This window comes from Agelaius phoeniceus, chromosome 6 (assembly GCF_051311805.1).
Source record: "Agelaius phoeniceus isolate bAgePho1 chromosome 6, bAgePho1.hap1, whole genome shotgun sequence".
Lineage (NCBI taxonomy): Eukaryota > Metazoa > Chordata > Aves > Passeriformes > Icteridae > Agelaius > Agelaius phoeniceus.
In genome coordinates this window covers 37223421-37245971 of record NC_135270.1, presented here as the reverse complement: position 1 = coordinate 37245971, position 22551 = coordinate 37223421, and the positions used below count along the sequence as shown (strand labels likewise).

The 22551-nt window shown below is 34.4% G+C and overlaps 1 protein-coding gene across 8 annotated transcripts in view; it reads left to right on the top strand.

Moving 5' to 3' along the window:
• HEATR5A (HEAT repeat containing 5A) overlaps window positions 1-22551 on the top strand; it is a 65346-nt gene that overhangs the window by 10848 nt on the left and 31947 nt on the right. For 7 of the 8 annotated variants that reach the window (XM_077180419.1, XM_077180420.1, XM_077180423.1 and 4 more), the window contains exons 3-15: window positions 345-592; window positions 1617-1828; window positions 4618-4726; window positions 5244-5393; window positions 5653-5824; window positions 7825-7985; window positions 10501-10756; window positions 11830-11985; window positions 12698-12948; window positions 15335-15446; window positions 16285-16437; window positions 17735-17834; window positions 18491-18600. In XM_077180419.1, coding sequence (XP_077036534.1) covers window positions 467-592; window positions 1617-1828; window positions 4618-4726; window positions 5244-5393; window positions 5653-5824; window positions 7825-7985; window positions 10501-10756; window positions 11830-11985; window positions 12698-12948; window positions 15335-15446; window positions 16285-16437; window positions 17735-17834; window positions 18491-18600 — 2068 coding nt within the window. In that variant the 5' untranslated portion in view covers window positions 345-466. Of the gene's footprint in view, window positions 1-344; window positions 593-1616; window positions 1829-4617; window positions 4727-5243; window positions 5394-5652; window positions 5825-7824; window positions 7986-10500; window positions 10757-11829; window positions 11986-12697; window positions 12949-15334; window positions 15447-16284; window positions 16438-17734; window positions 17835-18490; window positions 18601-22551 lie in introns of those variants that run through there. The other variant, XM_077180424.1, reaches the window with a different exon arrangement.

The window sequence follows — 22551 nt, the reverse complement described above, 5'->3', positions numbered from 1 at the left end:
TTTGTTCTTGATAACAAAATCATTGTGTTTGAGGTCAGTTGGTCATTACTTTCAGGTATATGATTAAGGACTAGAAAACTTCACTTCATGCAAAACAAGGTGAAGGAAAATCAGTCCTGATATATTCAGATGTTTATTTAACTTCAGCTGGCATATTACATCAATACCATTTTCTCATTTTCAAAAACACTTGCTATTACTAAGAATATCTAAATAAAACTGCTATAATTTCCTTTCTATGTTAGGCTTTCCTTTGAAATTTTAATTTTAGTGAGTCAAACGTTAATATTATATATGATGTGATTGTTGATTTTTTATTAACTTTTTTTTTTTTTTCTGTTCAGGTGTTCAAACTTTCGATTTGCCAGATATTAATGAGGAAGAAAACTGATTAATGTAGTTTTGGTAGTTCATTGGATTTTTTTTCATTCTGCACTGTTAGAAGATTTGAGGAAAATTTCAAGGAATGGAGTTAGCTCACAGTTTACTACTTAATGAAGAAGCATATAACCAGCTTGGTGAATTTCAAAAAGCAGAGTTCATTTTTGAATGGTTACAGTTTTTGGAAAAACTTTTACCAGTGACTAGCAGAGTAAGTGTAATAAGACTTGAAAAGAAAAGGCCATCTTTTTATTATTTTGTTTAAAATCAAAGAGCAGCCTGCAATGTTATTTGTCTCATGTCTTGTATGTACAAGGAATAAAAGTATATTCAGTGTTAGCAAGAGCTTTCTAAATGTTGTAAGTTCTTGGCCACAGCCCTTCTAGCGACAGAGCCACTTGTCCAATGAAAGGAATTTTAATTATTTTTAACTCCTATTACTACTGCAAGATTTTGCAGACCCAATGTGAAGAATGTAAGTAATGCTTCCACCTAGTGTTGCACAATTATTTGATTCTTCTCTACCAAGCAGGAATGTAACATCTTTCTCTTTGTTGTTTGTTTTTTTTTTTTTTTTTTAATTTTCCTAGTTAAATGATAAAAGATCTATTTCCAGCCAACTCTCCAATTGTTTGATTCACTGTTTAGTATGTATTGAGTAGGTTATGTAGACATGTAAGAATAAACTAACTAACATAATGCTATTTAAGGGTTGTTATTTGTGATGAAAATACATAAATGAAAAACAGTGCCAGGTTCTTTTTTTTTAAAGAGTATTAAAAATGTATATAAGACTGGATAATTGTTTTAAGGAAGTTCTTTCTTTTCCAATGCTCAAGTTCTTGAAACTCAGCTTCTTCTTTAAAGCTCTTTGCTACTAAACTTACTATATATCTATGAATTCTTTTATTTTAAAGTAGGCATTAAAAAAAGAAAGAAAAGGCAGCTTTGTTGGTGAAAGATTTAAGCATTGACCTGCCACAGGGAAAATACATTTGAAACACTACTAGCAATAATTATGCTCTGAAAAAAGTGTTGGGTTTTTAAGAAGAATAAAATAGTTGCATACTTGAAATGTCTTTTTTTAAGTAAAAATGCAATAAAATGTTCATTTGTAGTTCAGAATGTCATTGTCAGAATGGTAATAATGAAAAGGAAAGATAATTTGAATTAATTATCTGTAACTAACTTTTAAATTTAACTGAGTTTTAACTGGTTACTCATTTTATTTCCAGGCTGACATAAGGGAAAACCAGAAGAAACTGGTTGAACAATTGACTTCTTTATTAAACAATTCACCAGGACCTCCTACCAGACGGCTTCTTGCCAAGAATTTAGCTGTACTTTATAGCACTGGAGACACTTTTTCTGTTTACCAAACAATTGACAAATGCAATGAACTCATTCGGAGTAAAGATGACTCACCAAGTTATCTGCCTACAAAACTGTAAGTGCTTTTTTACCCTCAAAAAAGCTTCAGATCCGGTAGTAATGAGACAGGCTTAAGGGGTGAGATGCATCTGTGTTCACTGCCACAAAATATGTAATAAAACAAAGATTGTGCTGGTAGTCCATGTTGTATATGAGCATCAGGAACCAAAAGGGTGGAAGACACCTGGTGGTCTTCAGCCAGACAAATGAAAATCAGGCCAGGGAGAATACCAACAATGGATAACAGAGTTATAAGATGACAGGTGCTTCAAAAACAAGGAAAAGGTAGTAGTAGTGCTGAGAAGAGCAGTAAAACAGACAAGCACAACTGCAGGTATAAACGACAGTTGCTGAGTACATTTCTTAATTCAGGAGGGAAACTGGATATAGTTAAAAACATCTGAGATGTTTGTAACTAAATACTGAAAGCCTAATCAACAGAGCAGGGAAACATGAACTGCTACTTCTGAATGTGAAGAAGTATGTGCAGAAATGTTATGAATAACCTTCATTCCCAAAATTATGCACATCTCTCACTATAGTGAGGCAAATTAAAGATGGAGGTAATAAAGATGAGATAGAAGGTAGTAAAGATAGATGAACATCCTTTTGCATTAATGATATGGTATTGAAAGCAGAGCAGGATCTCTCTTCCTGCTTTACTTTGGATGCTAAACCTGTTTCTGACAACACAAGTAAAGATTCCTGAAAACAGATTTTGCAAGGAGTAAGCTGTATTTTCTTATACCTTTTTTTTGTTTCCTTCTTGTTCCAGTTGATCTCTTGTACAGTCTTTTGAGTTAGGAATAAGTTTGCTGTAAAAGATCTTAGTCTTGCAAAGTAAATTACTACTATACTACATTCTTAACAATAATATGCATTAACATTAGAGTTGAGTTGTAGTGTGGGACGGAGCTCTGCAGGTCTTCCCACTTCAGCTGTGATGTACCACACTGGGTAAAGTGGGTGATGTCAGTACAGCAAGGCAGGATGGGGGATGCCTTTGGCAGTAAAGCAGAAATGGGAGATGATCAAAGCCAGAATGCTGAGTAGTAGCTGAGGGAGAGGGAGAGAGGTGGCAGTGTACACCACCTGTTCCTGGGTATGTAAGCAGTGGTAAGAAGAGGAAGAAAGAGATGGAGAAAAAGGTAATTGTAAAATATGATTTTCTTCAATAAAGTTTTTAGACGGATTTCTGGTAGAACTGACACGGGGACAACAGGCTACAGAAAATAATTGGAACTACAGAACTGAGTGTTGAGTAAAATCTTTCATCCTAGGTTGCAAATGTATGAAATACTTGGTGCTCAGTGTAGAAAAACTGCTTTTTTTGTTTTGTTTTGACCTTGATTAAAGCGTTGTCTTTGCCATCTGTCCACATTTAGCATGCATGCCCATGTTGTCTCGTAGCAACACTTCACCGTCAGTGTTCACAATATGTTGATACACCTGGGAACTCCTTTAAATACAGATTCCAGTGAATTGGTCTTTTATCTCATAGATTATCACTTTTCTTCTTTCCTATATGTGGAAGATGAAAATGTTTTAGGCAAGCATTTTAAACAAAACCTTAGTTAGGTGCTCATCTGCTACTAAAACTCAGCCTGATGTGAATGTTCTACCAAATCAGATAAACAGGTCATGCAGCATGAATGCAGCTTATTACTTTATTAAGGAGAGTACCTATGACCATCAGATGCTCAATTTAGAAGGGAAGTTGGAAAATTGTACTTTCATTCCCAGGCACACCATTAACAAAACTTAAATCCAAATTGTTGGTGTGTACTGAGTTGGATAAAAGCAATACCAAAACTGGGTTTTTAATGAAAGTAATATGATAAGAGATAAAGGATACTAGGTTTGTTTTTCTTACAGTGCATTTAGGGAATTACTGCAAATATTAAATATATATTTTTTTAATTAAGAATGTATTCAGTATGAGAATTTAAAATTATATATGTTTAACTTGAATTCAGTTGGGGAATAAGCAAAATGTTTGTTGAAAGGGATGCTCAGTAATGTCTACGTATTTAAGTAGGTCTGGAAAAGAGCTGAAAGCTGATTAAGCATATAACTATTTTTCTCTTTGTATTCAAGAAATTAATTGGTTTATAGATCTGTTATAGATCTGTCAATACAAAAGCTAAGTGTTTTCATTAACTAATTATTCAAAGGATTAGGCACCTCTTTTTTTTTTTTTCTCAATATTAGCATTTTTCGGCTTTGCTAAAGGAAAGGCCAGTGAGCACACAGAATCTGTTTGTCAGGTATTTCACCTGAATGTTAAATTCAGAATCTGTCTACAATGAAAGGGACGTGGGTTTATAGTTTCATTTCCTTCGAGGTATTTCCTTATTACGTACTATGTTACATAAATGACAGAATTGTAATTACTAGACCATTTGCAGTCTACCGTCAACCATCAAATTGTAAATAAACCTGTCCCTGGCGACTTCTGGCAGCATCTGCTGCAGCATGACACAGAGCATGCTTAGTAAGAAATTAATGTTAGGGTTTAAAGGTGGATGTGAGAACTATTCCTGTTGTGAAATGTACTGGAAGATTCTATTACCTGAATTTTTGTATTATCCCAGTTACTTTAGCAACTCTTGTATCTGCATTTCTTCTAGAGAGTGTGTGCCACATACACACCATTTTTTTTTCCTTTTGATGATCCACTTACATTTTTGGGACATCCTGTTTAGTTATTTTGCTGTTTTCACATTGATTACTTCAGTCGTCTTAATCCCTTTCATCTCTTAGTGCATCCATTTTCACGCGTCTTTGGATTTGCTTTTGTTTTAGTGCTGCGGTGGTATGCTTGGGCTATTTATACAAAAAATTGGGAAGAATTTTGGGAAACAGTTTTACTGACACCGTTGGGAATGTGCTTAAAGCAATGAAGAATGCAGAGGTATTGGAACAGCATGTTTAAAAAATGAAAAAATAAAAGGATTTTTATTGCTGATAGCTGGACCAATGAATAAGAGAAAATGCATGATACCAAACTACAAAAAAAAAAAAAATTGTGAAAAGTCAGATAAAAATCAGTGTCTAAATTCTAAAGAAGTACTAGAGTTAATGGATTATGACTATAAAAGGATGGATCACAGCTTTTCTTTATCTGATTTCATTAAAGTACTTGATAAATTAGAAAATTTAATTGCGTTATTAATGAGAACATTTTCTCTATAGCTTTTACTTTTTGTTTTGGGCTTCATACTTGTAATTATTGCTTTTCAATAGAACATAGAATTACTATTTTCATTTGCTTATAGAATTTTGGGGTGAGTTATCTGCTTTAACTTATTTCAGTATAAATAGATCACTAAAAGACTCAGCCATTTTTACCTATTTCAGTAGTTGGCGTTTTGTATTTCCAAGGAACTTAGGGTTACAAAACTTTAACATTTCTCTTTTTCATTTTTCAGTCTCAAGGTCGTTATGAAATCATGCTTAGTTTGCAAAATATATTAAATGGTTTAGGAGCTGCTGCTATCCCCTGTCACAGAGATATTTACAAAGCTGCCCGATCATGTTTGACAGATCGATCCATGGCTGTCCGCTGTGCTGCTGCTAAGGTAAACTGCTCCAATAGCTGTTGAAAGTAGCTCCCTAAAACATAAAATTCTGTTTTAATGATCAATGAACACAGAAGTATAAATATTCTTTGCTTATGTGTGTTCCTTTGATATTATTCAGCAGAAAAAATAAAAGTAATTTTAGTATGAAGCAAGGTGCTTATTTTGTTAGGGAGAACTCAGTGTATTATGTAGCAAACTAAAATTTTTACTGACTGCTTTTCCATGTCAAAACACTTATTTCCCTTTTTTTGTCTAGTGTCTTCTTGAACTTCAAAATGAAGCAATATTTATGTGGAGTACGGACCTGGATAGTGTTGTTACCTTATGTTTTAAATCCTTTGAAGGTTCCAATTATGATGTACGATTAGCGGTTTCAAAACTTTTAGGCACAATATTGGCTAGAGCTCTAACATCTAAGCAGATAACAGGTAAAATATGTGCTTTCTTTGCTGATCCTCATCTGTAAAAGTTTGTCAGATTATAAGAAACTCTCAAGTTCTGTTGAAGCCTGAAGTAAAATCACATTGTAAGCTTCTTCTGACTGCTCATATCTCTAATTTGGTCTTTTTTTCTAACTTTTTTCTTGTGAAGTGCTGGTTTTTGGTTCTGTCTGTCTGTCTATCTATCTATCTATCTATCTATCTATCTATCTATCTATCTATCTTTGTAAAATAATAAACAATGGAAAGTAGTTAGTAAAACTTTTTCTCCACTATGAGATTGCTATTGTATGGAGAGAAATTAGTAACTTCAGGAATTGAAAAGCAAGATTAATTTAAGCAGTTTAGAAATAACTAAGATTTGAGGCAGTCTCTCTGTCAGACTAAAAAGTTAAGGATACCTTCAAGCTGTTTCTCTGCAGTAGTCAATACAATATCTGGATTGTCAGTGGACAGCAGTATAAATATGGTCAGAAGCAGAAATTAGCAGGCAGTTTTGTTCACACAACAGCTATGTAACAGTACTTGAGTTGACTGAAGCATCCTGGCACAAAGTTACCATCTCCAATACTTTGTGTGATTCAGACTGAGTGGTTTTAGTCTTAGAAGCCCCAAGCTAAATGTCTAACTGTAATCTAAACAATATATAAGAGGATACAGAATAAGTATGATTCAGACTGATTGTTCTGCTTTTAATGACAACAGAGAAGACCTTCAGTGCAACAACCACAAATGACAAAATGACATGCCTTTCAGCCCAACTTACTGTCTTTCAAAGTACTTGAGGCTGTGTATTTGCACTGTAGACTCTGAAGTCTTAGTTTACAAAGTATTTCCCCCAGAAATTTTTGGAGAAAATTACTGTGTTACAGAAAAAAATCAGCTCTTCTCTCAATAAAATAAAAAAAATATTCTGACCTCTTTATAGACTCATTAGTTTCCTTTAATCTATGTAAGCAATGTACTTGTTATTTCTAAGGCTCTAAGATAAGGTTATGTAAGAAGCTTATAAATTATTTGGTTGGCTATTTCAAGGAGTTTTGTCCTTATTTTAGTTATTTTTAGTTATAAAGAAGTTAGAGCTAAGTGGGGCAGAAGCTAGATGGGGACTAGAAGGGGCTGGGGGAGAGGTGGAGGGAGCAGTACATGAAGAAATTTGTGCTCCTGAAATTTGTGCATTGCGTCTGATAACCTGCTGATGTTGAGGGGGTTTTGTTAAGTTGTTTTTCTGGACATCTTTATATCCAATCCTCTCATTCCTTTTCTCATTTGAATCCTTGAAAGAGAACGAAAAACGCAGTGAAAATATTAGGACAGTTTGCACAGTGTGCTATCATTGTGCTAAGTTTACACATACATGTCCTAGCATGGATTTTAAATGAGCTTTCTATCAAAAAATAAAACACTGGAATAGGAATTGGGGATGGAAAATTTTCCTAAACACTTGCAAGCATATTTTTTTTCCTCACTCTTTTAGAGGACTATCTTAATGCTAAGGTGACTTGATATTTTTTCTAAGAGGACCTGTAGCTGTGTCTTTACCTGGCTAAGTGTAGTAGAGGGGGATCTGCCCTGTCTGAGGTTTGGGATAGAGACTGTGTTTGCTGGTGAGCTGGAATGTGTAAGAACCAGGACTTCCATGAAGCTGTGGGTGGTAAGAGTAGACCTTACAGACCTTTTTTGCAGAAGGAGCATAGACGGTAAATACTGAGGGTGGGTAAATGTAAATATGCATATTAAGTAATGGCTTCCACTACTCAAAGGTAGTTAAAGCAGAAAAACTTGAGAAATAATGTGTTTTGCTGGAGCACTGAGAGCTAAACGTCCTATTTTCTGTTGTGAAGTTATGCTCAAACAGTATTTGGATTCGACTGTGCTACTGAGTTTGTGCAAATTATTTTTACTAAAATTAAGAGAGTTGAAACTGTACTTGTGAAATATAGCGAGATTTTTGAACTATTCCTCTAAAGATGTACATCTGTTCTTAGCGTCCACCAAGCATAACTTCCGCAGAGTCTCTTTGGAGGATGTGATGGAGCTATTGGGAACTGGATTTCTGCGTGGAAGTTGTGGATTTCTGCGAGCCAGTGGTGATATGTTGAAAGGGACCAGTTCAGTCAGCAGAGATGTTAGAGTTGGAGTCACCCAGGTTTGGATTACATCAGTTATGATTTTCTGAGATTGCCAAACATTTGTATAATTGCTTTGCTCTGTATATATCTCTTCTTTCATCCTTTTTTTGTGTTTGTAATGAAATGTATACATTTCAAAATAAGGATTTATGTCTTGAGTCACGCTAGAAAGAAAAGAAAGACTTCTGATGTTGCATATTGTTTACCCAAGAGTTTGACGTTTTAAAAATTAAATACTAAGTACTACTTGTGAAAGCTTCACATGATATGAATTTCAAATGAGTGATATAAATAAATTCCTCAGTTTTTAAATTTAAAACTTATTTCCTTACAGTTGAAAATTAAAGGGAAAAGTTAGAAGAAATGTTTGAACTTGAAATAGTTTTCTTCTGTATAGGGAATTCCAAGTCTAGTTCTGAAAAGATGGTTCTGCTTTGAATAAGTGCATGAAAAGTAAGGAAAACCGAATTAAGTGGAAAAACCCAGCATCTGTTTTGCTGTGTTCCAGGATGCTCAAAACATTGGATCTTGTAAACTGGACAGGACTGAAGCCAGGCGATGTTGTGCCTGCTGGTAAAAACAGTACAAATTTTTCAGATATCAGATTGGCTTCATCCTGTAAATATTATCTTAAATGTAAACATGCTGAATTGTAGATATTCAAATGTGAAACTTGTGACTCAAGACTAAAGGTCATGAACATTTATGTATCAAATAGCTGTGATTATTTTAGTATGTTACAGTCCCATAGCTATATGAAAACCACCTTTGCCAGTAAGGCAGTTTGTCAGTACATTTCAACTTCTGTGCAAAAGATCTTTAAATTAGCTTGCATTACTGATGCAAGCTGCCAGATTTTGCAGTGAAACAGCTAGAAGGTGCTACAAATTGTCTTCTGTGCTCGGGTCATGCTGAGTGGAAGCATTAACTTTTGGCAGAGAGAACAGACAAGCTAGGGAACAATAATACCTTGACAGCCATTTGCCTAGAAAATGCATGCCAGAGATTTCCAGGGTGTTCTATATACATGGTAGTTTTATTAGTTTTCCAGTTATATATCAGATATCTCAGTTGAATGTTTTGACTATTTGTACTGGTTTTTGGAAGTTGTCTCCTTTTTCATGTGTATCTATGTTAACACAGTAGTACCTGTGCTAGATGGTCCACTCAAACCGTATCAGAACAATTTAAATAGTGCAATGTTTCTACAAAAAAAAAGCTTGAAAAATTATGAATTTATCAGTGCTTTTGAATAGAAAACATTTGCAGTTAAAAAATGTATTAATTAGTGAGTTGCAGCTTATTATGAATTTAAAAATAAGAAAGGCATTGAAGATGACTTCTTACATATAGAGAATTTTAGATTTGTTCAAGCCAAGTTCAAGACAGAGTTTAAAATGTAGCCATGGCAGTATCACACTTCACAAGTCTTTATCCTGTTAAATTCCTCAGGTTTCAAATCTGTAAAACCAGGGTAATGTACATGCATTATGAAGCCTAAGTAGTATTTGTCAAGAACAATAAGCTGCTAACAGGATCTAATAGTATAATTATTTTGTCTAAATAGTTCCCTTTCTTTTACATGAATAATTTTGTTGTGAATGTTAGACACAAGACAAGGTATATATGAGGTAAATACAGAAATTGATTGAAATAAACAGTAGTTGAAAGTAGATTGATATAAGCAGTAGCAGAAAGTTCCTTTCTTATGAGGAATTTTGTGTGCTCATTTGCATATTCTCATTTTTTGTATTCTGTTTTTTTGATCTATTCATTAAAAACATCCAACATATACACATAGAAGGCAATTGTAGGGGAGCTTATTATGTGGTGAAATAAATGGTCTTGTGGTGATTAGGTTTGTAAAGTGATTCTGCATTCTTTCTCTTTGTGGTGACAGTCTTTTTATGGTACCTCCATTGCAAGGCAAACTATTAAAATTCATTGGGTTGAAGAACAGTGCTTGGGGGCTGCAAATATTCCCTGATTCAGACCCTTTAATAACCAAATTTTCTCTGGGTTATGGGTTATAGTTTTGTAACATAGTAGTTCCCAAAATGCATTCATACATTAAATTTGGGGTTCATGTGCAGAATGTTAAATAGCTGGAAGCTGTTCTTCAGTGAGAACAAACACAATGTTTTACATAACAAGTGCCTGTGCCGGGTAAACTGCTATTTCTCACACTCTGGAATGAGATGACATGGGCAAGCAGCTTGAAATAACTTACAGTCAAAGCAGGCTGCAATATTACTAGTGCAGAATCACAGAATACACTGACTTGGAAGGGACCCATAACAGTTTTGATAGTAATTTAAATTATTTTTAAAAATTAATACATAAATTAAAAAATTGCAGATACCTAAAAGTGAGAAAGTGTGTGATTTATGGATGCATAAATTTATAAATCATTTCAGTTTAGTGTCCTAGTTGTGGCAATGTGAAGATTTAAAAAACAAGCATGTAGGATAGTTAGCAGTGAATTTCCACGTATTTTACTCTAAAGTATGTTTCTTTTGAAATCTCTTTCAGGCATATGTGGTATTTGTCTCTACATTAGGAGCACAATGGCTTGAAAGGAACTTCTCTGCCTTCCTATCCCATATTCTAGATCTTGTGTCTCAGTCTCACCCTAAGGCTGTTCAGAGTGCCATGGATGCTATCGGCTGTCGTCGCTGTGTTTCATTCATCCTGCGAGCTACAGTAGGAGGCCTGCTTGGGGAAAAGGCTCAGATTGCAGCTGCCAAGGAGATTTGTCAGGCCATCTGGAAACTGAAGAAAGTTGTAGGTATGGGTCTAACAAGATTATCCATTCAGGCCTCTGTTGTTCCTTTTTTTAGTGATTGTCCAACTACCTAATCCAGAATCCACAGAAACAGAATATATAGTGCTGATTTATTACCATTATAATGTAGAGGGCTTTTGATGGACTGCTTTGTTTTTAGCTTGGGCTGGTTATTTGCACATAAGTATATACAGATTTTTTTAACACTCCATTCCTGGCAAATAAAATTTTAACCATTAACAAATGAAATAATTGCAATAATAGTATACAGACAGTATTTTAAAGTAAGTTAGGTTGGCAGATAATGCATGTCTAGTCAGATCCTGCCTTCCTGTTCAGGGCAGTTGACACTACTGAAGGTTCAAAAAAGAAGCATTTGTTCCTAAATGACACATGAGCATTTCTCATGGAGAGAAAAGATCTCTTGCATGATAAGGTCTTGTACACTGCTTCCAGAAAAAGCCTCTGATCTTCCACCATTGTCCTTCTGGAGGAGAAGAAAGAGAATCCTGGACATAACCTGTTGTCCTCTGCTGTACATGTATCTGATTTAAATATCTGAATGTTTTGGGTCTAAACAGACATAATGATTTGTGTCTCAAAATACAAACACTCAAAAAACATAATATTTTTCCCTCCTTCTTCATTCCATGTCTCTGCCTTCTCACTTGTTTGATCTTGCAAGATTTCATTCTTTTCTTCCCTTTCTTTTTCCCTACAATGCAGTAAAATCTGGCCAGTTATATCAAAGTATGTCTTATTCAAGTTACTTTTGGTAGGGCAGACAATAGCACTCTTCTTGCCAGCTACTGTTTCCTATGATGTAAAGATAAGTAGTTTGGTATTTTCCTCACAGATGTTACACACTCTTTCCCTCACAGATGTTACTACACCATCCTTTTAGTAAAAGAAATGTACTTGTGTCATTGAAGGTAACCCTTTATGAAAATAAAAATAAAAATGGTAAAAGCTAATTTAGTAGTATAAACAACTTCTCTTGGCAAAAACCTTTCTCCCATCTGTTTGTTTGATTTTGGTAATGATTTCATGGTGATTTTCTTGTATTGTGTTATCAGATGCTGCAATAAGTGATGGTAACTTGGAAACAAAAATTAATACAACAGATGTAACAGCGAGTCAGCATGTGCTTGTGTGTGCACTTCAGGAACTCGGAAGTCTCATTCATGGCTTAGGAACTACAGCAGCACCATTACTGCAAGACTCCAGTACAGGTACAAGCCCTGAATTATTTTGTGAACCAGAGTACAAATCAAATTTATATTTGTTTGTTCACTGTGATCTTCTTTGATTTCTTATGGCTGTTCTTCTCATGCTCAGTCTCTTAACCAGGATCCTCCATAGTTCTTGTATTATTTTCTGTTTTCTTCCAAGAAACTTTAAAAAAAAAGGTAGGGGGGGGGAGGAGGAGGGAAAGTTATCTGCCTTACATGCTGTAGGAAAATTTCAGACATTGCCCAAAGAGTTCTGTATCTTTCCTAACCTGTACAAGTATGTCAGTTTAAAAAAAAAAAATCTTCAATTAAATTTTACGCCATTAAGGGTCGTATTTAAATAGGAACACTTCATAATGTTTATAATAAAACTGATTGAGCTGGGTGCCTTTATTGTTCTTATTTAGCTGCATCCATGGCATGGATTTCTGCTTTCTTACAGAAGCTTACAGATATTTTCTATGTATGTTGAGGGGTAACTGTGCAGTATGTTAGGTTTTCTCATAATGTTGCTTTTCATCTAGGGTAATTTTTTTCTAAAAAGAGCTTAATTATTTACATTTGTTACAATTATTTAAAAATAATAGTACTTTTTCAAGAGAAGTATAGAAATTGGATCATGTTATGTTTGCCAGTCCTGTGTATACATTTTTGCTTGTTTGACAATCTGCTTGCCTCTTACTTAAGAGTGTTTGTGCATATTATTTTTCAGGTGTTCTGGAGGCAGTAATTTCTGTCATTCTCCATCCCAGCATTTCAGTTAGACTGACAGCAGCGTGGTGTCTGCGCTGTATTGCTGTAGCCCTGCCCTCTTATGTGTCCCTGCTGTTGGATCGTTGCATTGAACGTCTCAGTGCATTGAAGTCCTGCCCAGAAGCAGTAACTGGCTTTAGTTTTGCTGTGGCTGCTTTGCTGGGTGCAGTAAAACATTGTCCTTTAGGAATTCCACATGGAAAAGGGAAGGTATGGTCTGAATACTTTTCATATAGTCTGTTCTTGTATTTTTTTGCAGTGGTATTTGCATATTTTCTTAGTGACATGATCACAATACCCAGTGATCCTGATGAGATACTTTGGTTCCTCAAGAAGAGGACTTTGAAGCATACCATGACTAAAATAAGCACATGTTTTTCTCACATGTATGAGGAGAAAAAAATCCTGTTTCTTGGGAATGACTCTCAAGTGTACAGGTTAGTCAGTGCTTACAGCAATAACTGCAGTTATCTTGGAAATCGTTGGTCAAGTCCAACAGATAGACACTTTTGTTTTGTTTTATAGAATATAACAGAAATCAGCTTCTTGCATTGACTCAGTCAAGATGCCAGTCTCCTTAGTAATGCAGATAGAAAATGCTGTGCTCTGAAGTTTTAAGGATATGCAGCTGTAGAAATAAAGACTGGGGGAAGGAGCTGTTTCCATCTTAATGGGAACCTTATCCACTGAGTTACTCATGTTTGGAAAACTGTGGTGGATCACAAATGTCAGCAGTACATGCTAATTGTTTGCATGATGTAGAAACTTACATTCTTTCTTCTGGAAATAACTGTTTCAGTGTCAGCGGGCATTAAGAACATTCTGGACATTCAAAGTCCTGACTGATGAACTTTTCCTTGTGATTGCTGAAAGATAATGCAGAGAGAACAAAATGGATAGCATTTGCCCACTTTTTTAGATAAAAAGTGTCATTCAAATACTATGCACCTAAGCAGAGCTGAAGTTTCTGTTTAACAGAGAAACATAATTCTTAACAAAGATTTCTTTTAGAGGAATATAATAGGATGAAATAGGGCTAGGGAGGAGGTATGGGAGGGCACAACAAAAAATATGGGAGGAACACTGTATTCTGTACTAAGCTGGTAGGGGGAAGAAAAGAACAGTTGACAAAAGCCCTTTTCTGCTCTCTCCTAGGAACACTGCCAGATTCCAGACTAGTTCTTCTTCTGAGGAGCAGAAAGAGACCAGTGTTGAATAGAGCAGTTTTGAGAAGGAAATATCAAACATAGACAATAGTGAACTGCAGAGAAGCTGTTCTATATTAATGGATTATCCTTTGAGAGGAGATAGAGTTGCAGGTGGAACCTAAAGAAAAATTAGTGAGCTTATATATATTTAACATTCAGTTCTATTGCTTATAATTCAGTTTTAAAAAATTCTTCAAATATAAGGCATTCCTGCTAGTACACAGAGAAAAATTGTCAGAAATCATTAAATTACATCGTTTCTACCATGTATGGTTTATAGGTAGCATATGTATACTAAGTTTTTAGTGATTTTTTAGTACTATAATTTTAAAAAGGTACTGTTTTATTTTAGAATAAAATGTATTAACTCCAGCAGGAATCGATACAGATACATTTCTTCTTTTACAACTATCTGGTAGCATTATGGAACTGGGGAAACTAATACTTCAGATTGGAAAAAAGACATCAAATGAAGTTTTGGAAGTGTAAAAATCTTAAACATTCATATGAAGCAAACTTTCATATGCAACCTTTCATACCATTTTAAGTGTGAAAAGAATTTATATAAGGATATTTTCTGTACTTAAGCTTTTTAATTATACTTCTGATAATGACACTTCTTACTTGGAATACTGACTTATGAGCAGTTTATTTTGGAGATTGGACATAATGCAAGATGTAAGATGTTTTTAGCAAATGTGAAACATAATTGAAGCAAAAAACATGCAGAATACTTACAGCATTTGTAGACATACTGTGGTAATTGTGCATGGGCACAAGGGTGTTCCTCAATGTAAGTTGTAGGTACCTCTTGGTGACAAGTGGAGTCACCTTGCTTTTAGCACATGGTGGGCATGTGCAATTATTCTGGAGCAGCTAAAATAGGATTAATTCTAACTATACTATTTTAATTTATTTTTCAGTCATACCATTTGTTGATTTGATAAATATTCAGAGAGAACGATAGACTTTATTCAGCAACAAGGATAAAAAAGATAATTACCACTCTCAACCCTTCTTCTGACCTGTAATTCATAGATGTCATGCATACATTGTGACATAAACAGAATATCAGAAAACTTGTATCCTTCCAATGCACGTTCCTGTGGAAATTATCAGTTGTCATTTTACTGCTGATAAAGGAGAGCGTACAGAGCAGCAAAGGAACTTACGAAGTACTCCAGAGAACTCCTGAAGCCATCCCAGACTAGTACTGAAGTCAGGAATTGCAACTTCATGAGCCTGAGTTTATTGCCATAGTGTAAGAGGAAGATGGAAATCTTCCTCTGGGAGCAAGAGAATAGGATTAAGTATTACACCAAATAGTATTGAAAAAAAATTGATATTTACCAAAATGTGATTCTCTGTTTTTCTCTTTTACTTTGAAGGTAATCATGACAGTAGCAGAGGATTTGTTGCGTTCTGCTTCTCAGAACAGCCGCATTTCACTGCAGCGAATGCAGGCTGGATGGCTCCTGATAGCTGCTCTCATGACATTAGGTAGGAGCTTTCTGCAGTTCTTCTTAATCTACATTAAGGTGTTCAGTGTTCTGTTTGAGGTTTTGTCTAATTTACTGCTGCAAAATAATTTTTAAAACCCCAAATGTTGAAATATTTAGAAAAACTTTCTGTGATAAAAATGTTATCTCTTTCAAAGTTACTGTTAGTTCACTGGGAGCCATTTCTGAATAATAGTGATTGGAGTTGGACTGCTATTAATTAAATGTAGATAATAAATTTCAAAGTGAATCTAACCAAGTGTCCTAGTGACCATGAAGAACTTTAAAATATTTGTCACAGCAAAAAATGAGCTAATAATTTGCATTTCCCTTTTGTCAGGCATTTGAAATCTTACAGAACTTTTTAAGATGTATTACTGGTCAGGTTATTGACTGTGGTCAATAAATTTTTAATGAAGAATATATTTTATTTTGGTCATATTTTTAATGTTTTCAGGTATTACTTCTGCCCAACAACTCCCTTTTTTATGTTGTTATACTTGATTTACCTAAAACAAATGTTTGCTTTTCTGAACATTACTATTTATCTTTGCATCTCTTTTATGCTGGTGATCCACAGGGTCTGTACTTTTAACAAACAGGCATTGTAGTTGGTTTGGTAACGTACTAGTAAATGTGTCCATGGGTATGCAGTTATATATGAAAATGAAGTACCAAAACAGTAAATATTTGAGAAATTACACATGAGAAGGCTGGGAAAGAAGCATCTGGTTTTGTTCAATCCTGCAGAGATTTTGTGAACACAATAAAAAAGAGAAGGAAAGAAAATTTAGTTTTATTAATCCTTGCATTGGCCTGACAACTACCAATCCTTACAGGTCCTGCAGTTGTCCAACATCATCTGCCACGAATCCTGTTACTGTGGAAGTGCATCTTTCCATCTTCTCCTAAAGACCTGGAAACAGAGAAGACACGAGGAGATGCATTTACCTGGCAAGTAACACTGGAAGGTCGTGCTGGTGCCCTCTGTGGTAAGCAGAATTTACTGTCTTTCTCTGCATATTTGTTACATGTTAATTTTAGTTAATTTTATTAGTTAATTTTCTTTCTGAAAGAACAAGAACACTCCATGCTGGTTTTTTTTCACTAGATGGTAAAGTCTATATTCCCTCCATATATAGCATACATGCTATATAACATATATGCTTATATATCAATAAATATATGCTTATATATCATATATGTTTCATTTTGTGGTGGAAAAAAAACCCAAACAAAACAAAAAAAAAAAAAAAAAATAAACCCGAGAGTTTTTCTTCTCCTTCTTCTAATCAGTTGATTTTCAAGCAATAAATGATAATCAGGAAGGTTGCTTCTCTTGTTTAGCAAACAAATCACAACAATGACTGAAGATCCAAAGCAGGCTGTGTTCTCTTGTTTATACAGTCTATTATGTTTGGAAAATAGTGGTTTTGTTTTTTACCAGGTAACTTACTATAGGCAAAACAGAATTGGTGAGTCATTCAAACATGTTTGTGAAAATGGAAGGACTTGGGTAAATATTACAATTAGGTAGTTGCAATCCTCAGCCAGGAAACAGCACTTGGAATGTGGCTGCTTTCTGGTAGGTTGCAGTTTTTTATCATGAAATACTGTGAATTTGGGGTTCCAAGAAATTGCCCCAGTGATCTTCAAATACTTAACATGTTTCAGTCTTGTATTCTAGGGTACTAAAGGGTGCTTTGCTTTCCAGAAATGTGAGTCTTCATATAGTAAACACCCTGCTCCCTCACTATTAAGGTACATCAGAGGATGTGGAATTCAATAGCAATTTCATTTTAGAAATACCTAAACAATTAACCTTTCAACATTTTTTTCTTTAAATGATAGGTAATATGGTGGATTCTTTAGGTGCTTTTGGAAATTAAACTCAAGTTTAGTTTTCTGTAAATTATATACATGCTAATTGGTTCTTAGAGTACAGTAATTAAACTAAATTTTAATGGAAAAGTAGTAAAGTAAGCAGTAGGTCACTTGTCATCTTCCTATTTTCTTTTCATTATTATTATTATGGAATTACCATGAAGTTGAGTTACATACCATCACTTAGTTCATAACAGAATGCAAAAAGTAATTGCATTTATGTATGCAATTAAAAGTCAGGATATGAATGTCCAAGCTGAGACACTGAAACAGTGCATCTGACTTTTTTCATTTCTACTTTTAATCATTATTAGTCATGTAGTAATGTAATTACTTTGCTAACATGATTTTTTTCCCTTCAACTTACCTCACACTAAGTAAATTGAAATCCAATTCCTTTTGTAGCTATTAAAAGCTTTGTTTCCCACTGTGCTGGTCTTCTTACGGATGAAGTTGTTCAGAGACTTCTTCCTCCTCTCCCAAGTGCTGTTGATTTATTGACACAGTAAGTGTGTGTAAAAAACTGTTACTTGAAAAGCTTGTATTTGATTAGTGCACTTTCTAAAGAAATTTCTTTTCAAGGGACAAAACTCAGTGTTTCTGTGTTTGCAGATGCCAGTGTTGTGAAAAATCTAAGGAAGATTTTATTGCAAGAGGTTTTTAAGTTCGTTTTTATATACTGCTTTTTTAATAAAATATACACATTTGCATTTATATACCATTATTTTTTATGAATAAGAAACTAAGTTCAAGAATATGCTTTGAAAAGCGTGTTTTGGACGTGGATATTTTTTGTACTTAATTTCAGATCCAAGCTGGAAAGGGTTTTATTAAACTTTTGCCTTTTGAATATAGAACAATTTAATGCATTTGGGTTCCAAGCTCTAACTTAGAGAAATGTATCCACAAAAGTTTGTTGTCGTAAATATAAATAAATAGAAAGCTTGTTTATTTCTCTAGTATAAAATGAAAATAACGCTTGGAAATGGACAACAGACATTTTCAGACCATGTGAAATAAATTGGTTTCCTTTTACTGTTATTTGTGCAAATCAAAACGTACTTCTAATATGTATAGATTTTAAAAGCATTCAGTTGAAACTGGGGTGTTACATAAAACTTGGAATTCCTCCTATCTATGACATGCTTTTTATATTTTAAGGCTTTCTTCAATATACAAGTCATATGGAAATTCCTTAAAAACACCATCAACGGTTTACAGACAGAAACTGTATGAGTTACTAGCAGTACTGCCCCCAAAGGCCTACGAAGGTACGTGTTTCCATGCAAGGAGAAATCCATTAAGAATACTCTGGGCTCGTTTTAAAGTTTTTGTCCAACACATATTCAGCCAGCAAAAATCAGTTCTGCCTTTTCTAAAAAACAAACTTTATTCCCTCTAAGTTTGATGAATTGTAGTGAAGTCACTGTGAGTTTTTAGAAGCTAGCGTTCATGACCTTTTTTCCCTTCTAATATCAAAACAGACCTCTGTTACAAATAAACACTTTTCCTCTATTTTTGGTTTAATACTTAGTACTTAATACTTAGTTAGACAATGTTTCAATGATGCCCATTTTACATTTCCATTAAATCCTAATTCCCAGAGATGTAACTTTAGCTTAAACTAATTGGATATAGACCATTGAAAGAATTCAAATTAATTGATTTAATGAAGTATGTTAGAAATTTTGAACTGCTTTACATTATATTAGAGATATATTAGTCTGATCCTGTGCAGATTGTGGATAAAGGGTTTGTATTTAAAGAACAATTTCAACAAAATCTGGGGATGGACTTTTTATAGGAGAGCATAACAAAAAGAATCTAGGTCTCTGATTGATTAGCTGTGCAGTGTAGGTGGATGAGTCCAACTTTCAGCTAAAATATTTAATATCTTTGTTGTCTTTAAATAATTTGTTGTACAGTAGTTTATGGACTGCAGTAAGGAGCCATAGTGTTTTTGTCAGCTGTAAAGAGAAGCAGAGGGTATTCTTCAGGACAGAGACAATATGGTGCAACCATGCTCTAAATTAGCTGTGTCCTCTGTATTTTGGAAGGAATCCTTACTCAAATAATCTGCTCCATCTAGTGGTAACTGCTAAGGGAATTGGGACAAATCCCTGACCTGTGCCTTAAAGCTGTTGTCACATTAGATGTACGTATATAATGAAGCATAGTGTATAATACTCATTTGTGAATGAAAGTTACATCTCCAACCCTGAGAGCAAATTATTCCTTTTGTTCTTGTAGTACAGGAGTGACATGTTACAGAATACAAATATTTGGGTGTGGCTGGGTTTGGCAGTTTCTTGGTGTGTTTGGGATTTTTGTGTATGCTCTAACTTAATAGAAAATACAGTGTTTTACAGTGTGACCTGCAAAAGGTACCTCTTGTGAGAGAGTAGCCTAGCTGAGGATGCTGCATTCTAGTACAAAAAAAATAAAGAAATAGCTTGAAAAGTTTGTTATAAATAAGTGGGCACCCTGCTGAAATCTTTGAAAATAGCCTTAGAATCAAAACAGTAATTTGACAGGTGTAGTCTCAGAGGTATCCACGCATGTGTAATACAGCAGTATGAGAGTAGGGAAGGAATGGAAATGCATACAGTGCCAGAACTTATTTTTATATATCATAACATACAGTTATGCATCATTTAAAAATGCATTTAAAAGTTTCTAAGGTAAAACTTGAAACAAATACCATTCTTTCCATTTTATTCCAGTATGATAGCTTCATGCAGAAACTGTATGTGTTCACAAATACTGTGAATTTTTAAAACAAATTATGTGGAGAAACAGTGTCACTACGGAACTCATGATGTTTTTTTAATGTCTACATTTAGTCATTATAAGTAGGAACAATATTAGGAGTACTCTTGTGTTTCACAGCAGGGCTCATTTCACATGGCTCAGAGTGACACACTGATTGAGAAGCTTTCACAAGTTCATGGTTTTATTTCTTTTGTATTTGTTTTCTTCATTCCAGGTAGTTAGCCAGATGATAGAAATCTGTAAGTTGTTTCTTTTTGAGAAAATTGATGATGGAAACATTTACCAGGAGTTGTAATTTTAGTGTTTGTAAATAATGTGCAAAACTTGTTTTCTTTAGTGCAAGAAGAACAAAACAAAATGGCCAGGAAAATAAACAGTTGAAAACAGACTATTCATATACCCGAGCTTCTTTGTCAATGCATGCCTTTAGATTTCTGAGGCCTGAGATACTATGAGTTGTTTAGGCTCTGCTTGGTCTTTTCCTGCTCACTTTCTGCCTCTTTGATGTTTTTTTTACTGCTGTCATCTTTAAAAATCATATCTGCTCAAACAACAGAATGTTACAAAGTTTTACCATGAGTGTGCATGAATTATAATTTATTTTTTGCATTATTTCAGCAGTGGCAGATATGAGAAGAAAATATTAGATAAACTTGAACATCAGTGGAATACATTTAACATGTTTTAGTTGCTGTCTTCCATTGTGTATGAATGGATTAGACTTGTAATTTATCTGATCCAAAGTATGAACTTGTTAAGCTGAGGAGATCTGGTTCTAAAATGACAAATCATATTTGTGATAATTTTCACGTGTCATTAGTTTTGGATTATAATGTGCTCATGTTCTCAAGGCTAAACATTTATTTCTTGTGAGTTAATACAAAAAGTTTTATACTGTCCAAATGGAAAATTTCACAAAAATAATTTCAATGGCTTGAATTCTATTAGATTTCTTGATGTTTTCTGTTGTCTGAAATTAATATGTTTTATCAGACAACTCATTAGGGTTCTTTTCATACTTCAGCTTTTTGTGCTTGTTATGTTCCATGGTTTAAACCATAAAATTGAATACAGGCATTCCCTTCTCTTTTTTAATAGGATGAGATGAATTGCTAGAATGCTGAAACAGCATTCTGGCATAAAATTTTGAACTGCTTTAGATTGGGGAAATATTGTTTAAAATGTTGAGGATTGCCAACTGTCCAGGACTAAAATGAACCTTTATTTGGTTGAAAAATGCTGGGATCTCCATGAAATTTTATTTTAAAGGCTGGTATTATTCATAGGAAGGGGATTTAAAAAAAAAATTGTCATGATGATGAGTAATAACAAAAGAACAGTTTCTAGTTGTTAACTATAGTAGTTTTTTAAAGGCTAATTTCTATTCCTTTCACACATTGTACAATATTTGATAGTGCAAACATTTTGCATTTAGATTTGAGTAATGTTTTTTGGAAAAATGACATACTTGCTTAATTATCCAGGGAGGCAGGCAAAGCGCCAGATGCCTGCAGGGGAGACAGGCTGATAGGGCCAGGAGTTTGACAGGTAAGAGAGAGAAAGTCAGCTTCTCAGAATAGGTTCTGTTTCCAGGGAGGGGTAAGTAGCTGATTGCAGCTACCAGCTCTGTGTATGCTAATAACTCTGTTTGTGCTCATGAGGTGCTGAAAACTGGGTTGTCCCACTTTTTGAAACTTCTATGTCTTGAAAATTTATAAGCAATTTCAGTGCAAACATGTAATTGTGTGATCAGCTAGCATCCAAATTGAATGCAAGGAATTGGATATGTGGTGTTAAGTGCCTGTCTCTCCCCCCTCCCCACATCTTAGTGGTGATAATTCCCAGTTAATGGGGACTTGACTTTTCAATCTTAATGCTCTGGAGGCAAATTCTTAAGTAATATTTATATAAAGACCAAGTACATTCTTTAAGATCAGTTCTGCAGTGTTTCTCAAGGCAATTACAAACCAGTCGTTTCTCATCACATGTGATTCAGCATTGGAAATGTTCTCTCTCTACAAGGACTATTTTAATGACCTAAATAGTCTGACTCAAAATGCCCAGTGTTGTTTGTATTATGTACAACCTTGTCAAAAACATTATGTGCAACAATATGTACAACAAAATTTCCCTTTTAACTACAGGGAAATTTATCATAACCTATCACTCCTACAATAAACTTACAGTAAACTCCTGCTTTGGTTTTTGCATGCAAACTCCTAAAATGGGGGACTGCATTCATCAGCTTTTGTTTATTTATCAAACCTATGGACATTTTAAATTACTTCTGCTTGCCAAGTTCAAGTATTCCTTTGTGATTACATAATACATTCCACAGCATTAATTTTCAGGAAATAGAAGAAAATATGGCTGTATTCATAACTGCCATTCCCCCTCTACTTTATTTGTAAATGTAACTAATTTACTGACTTAGCAGTTATATGGCATTA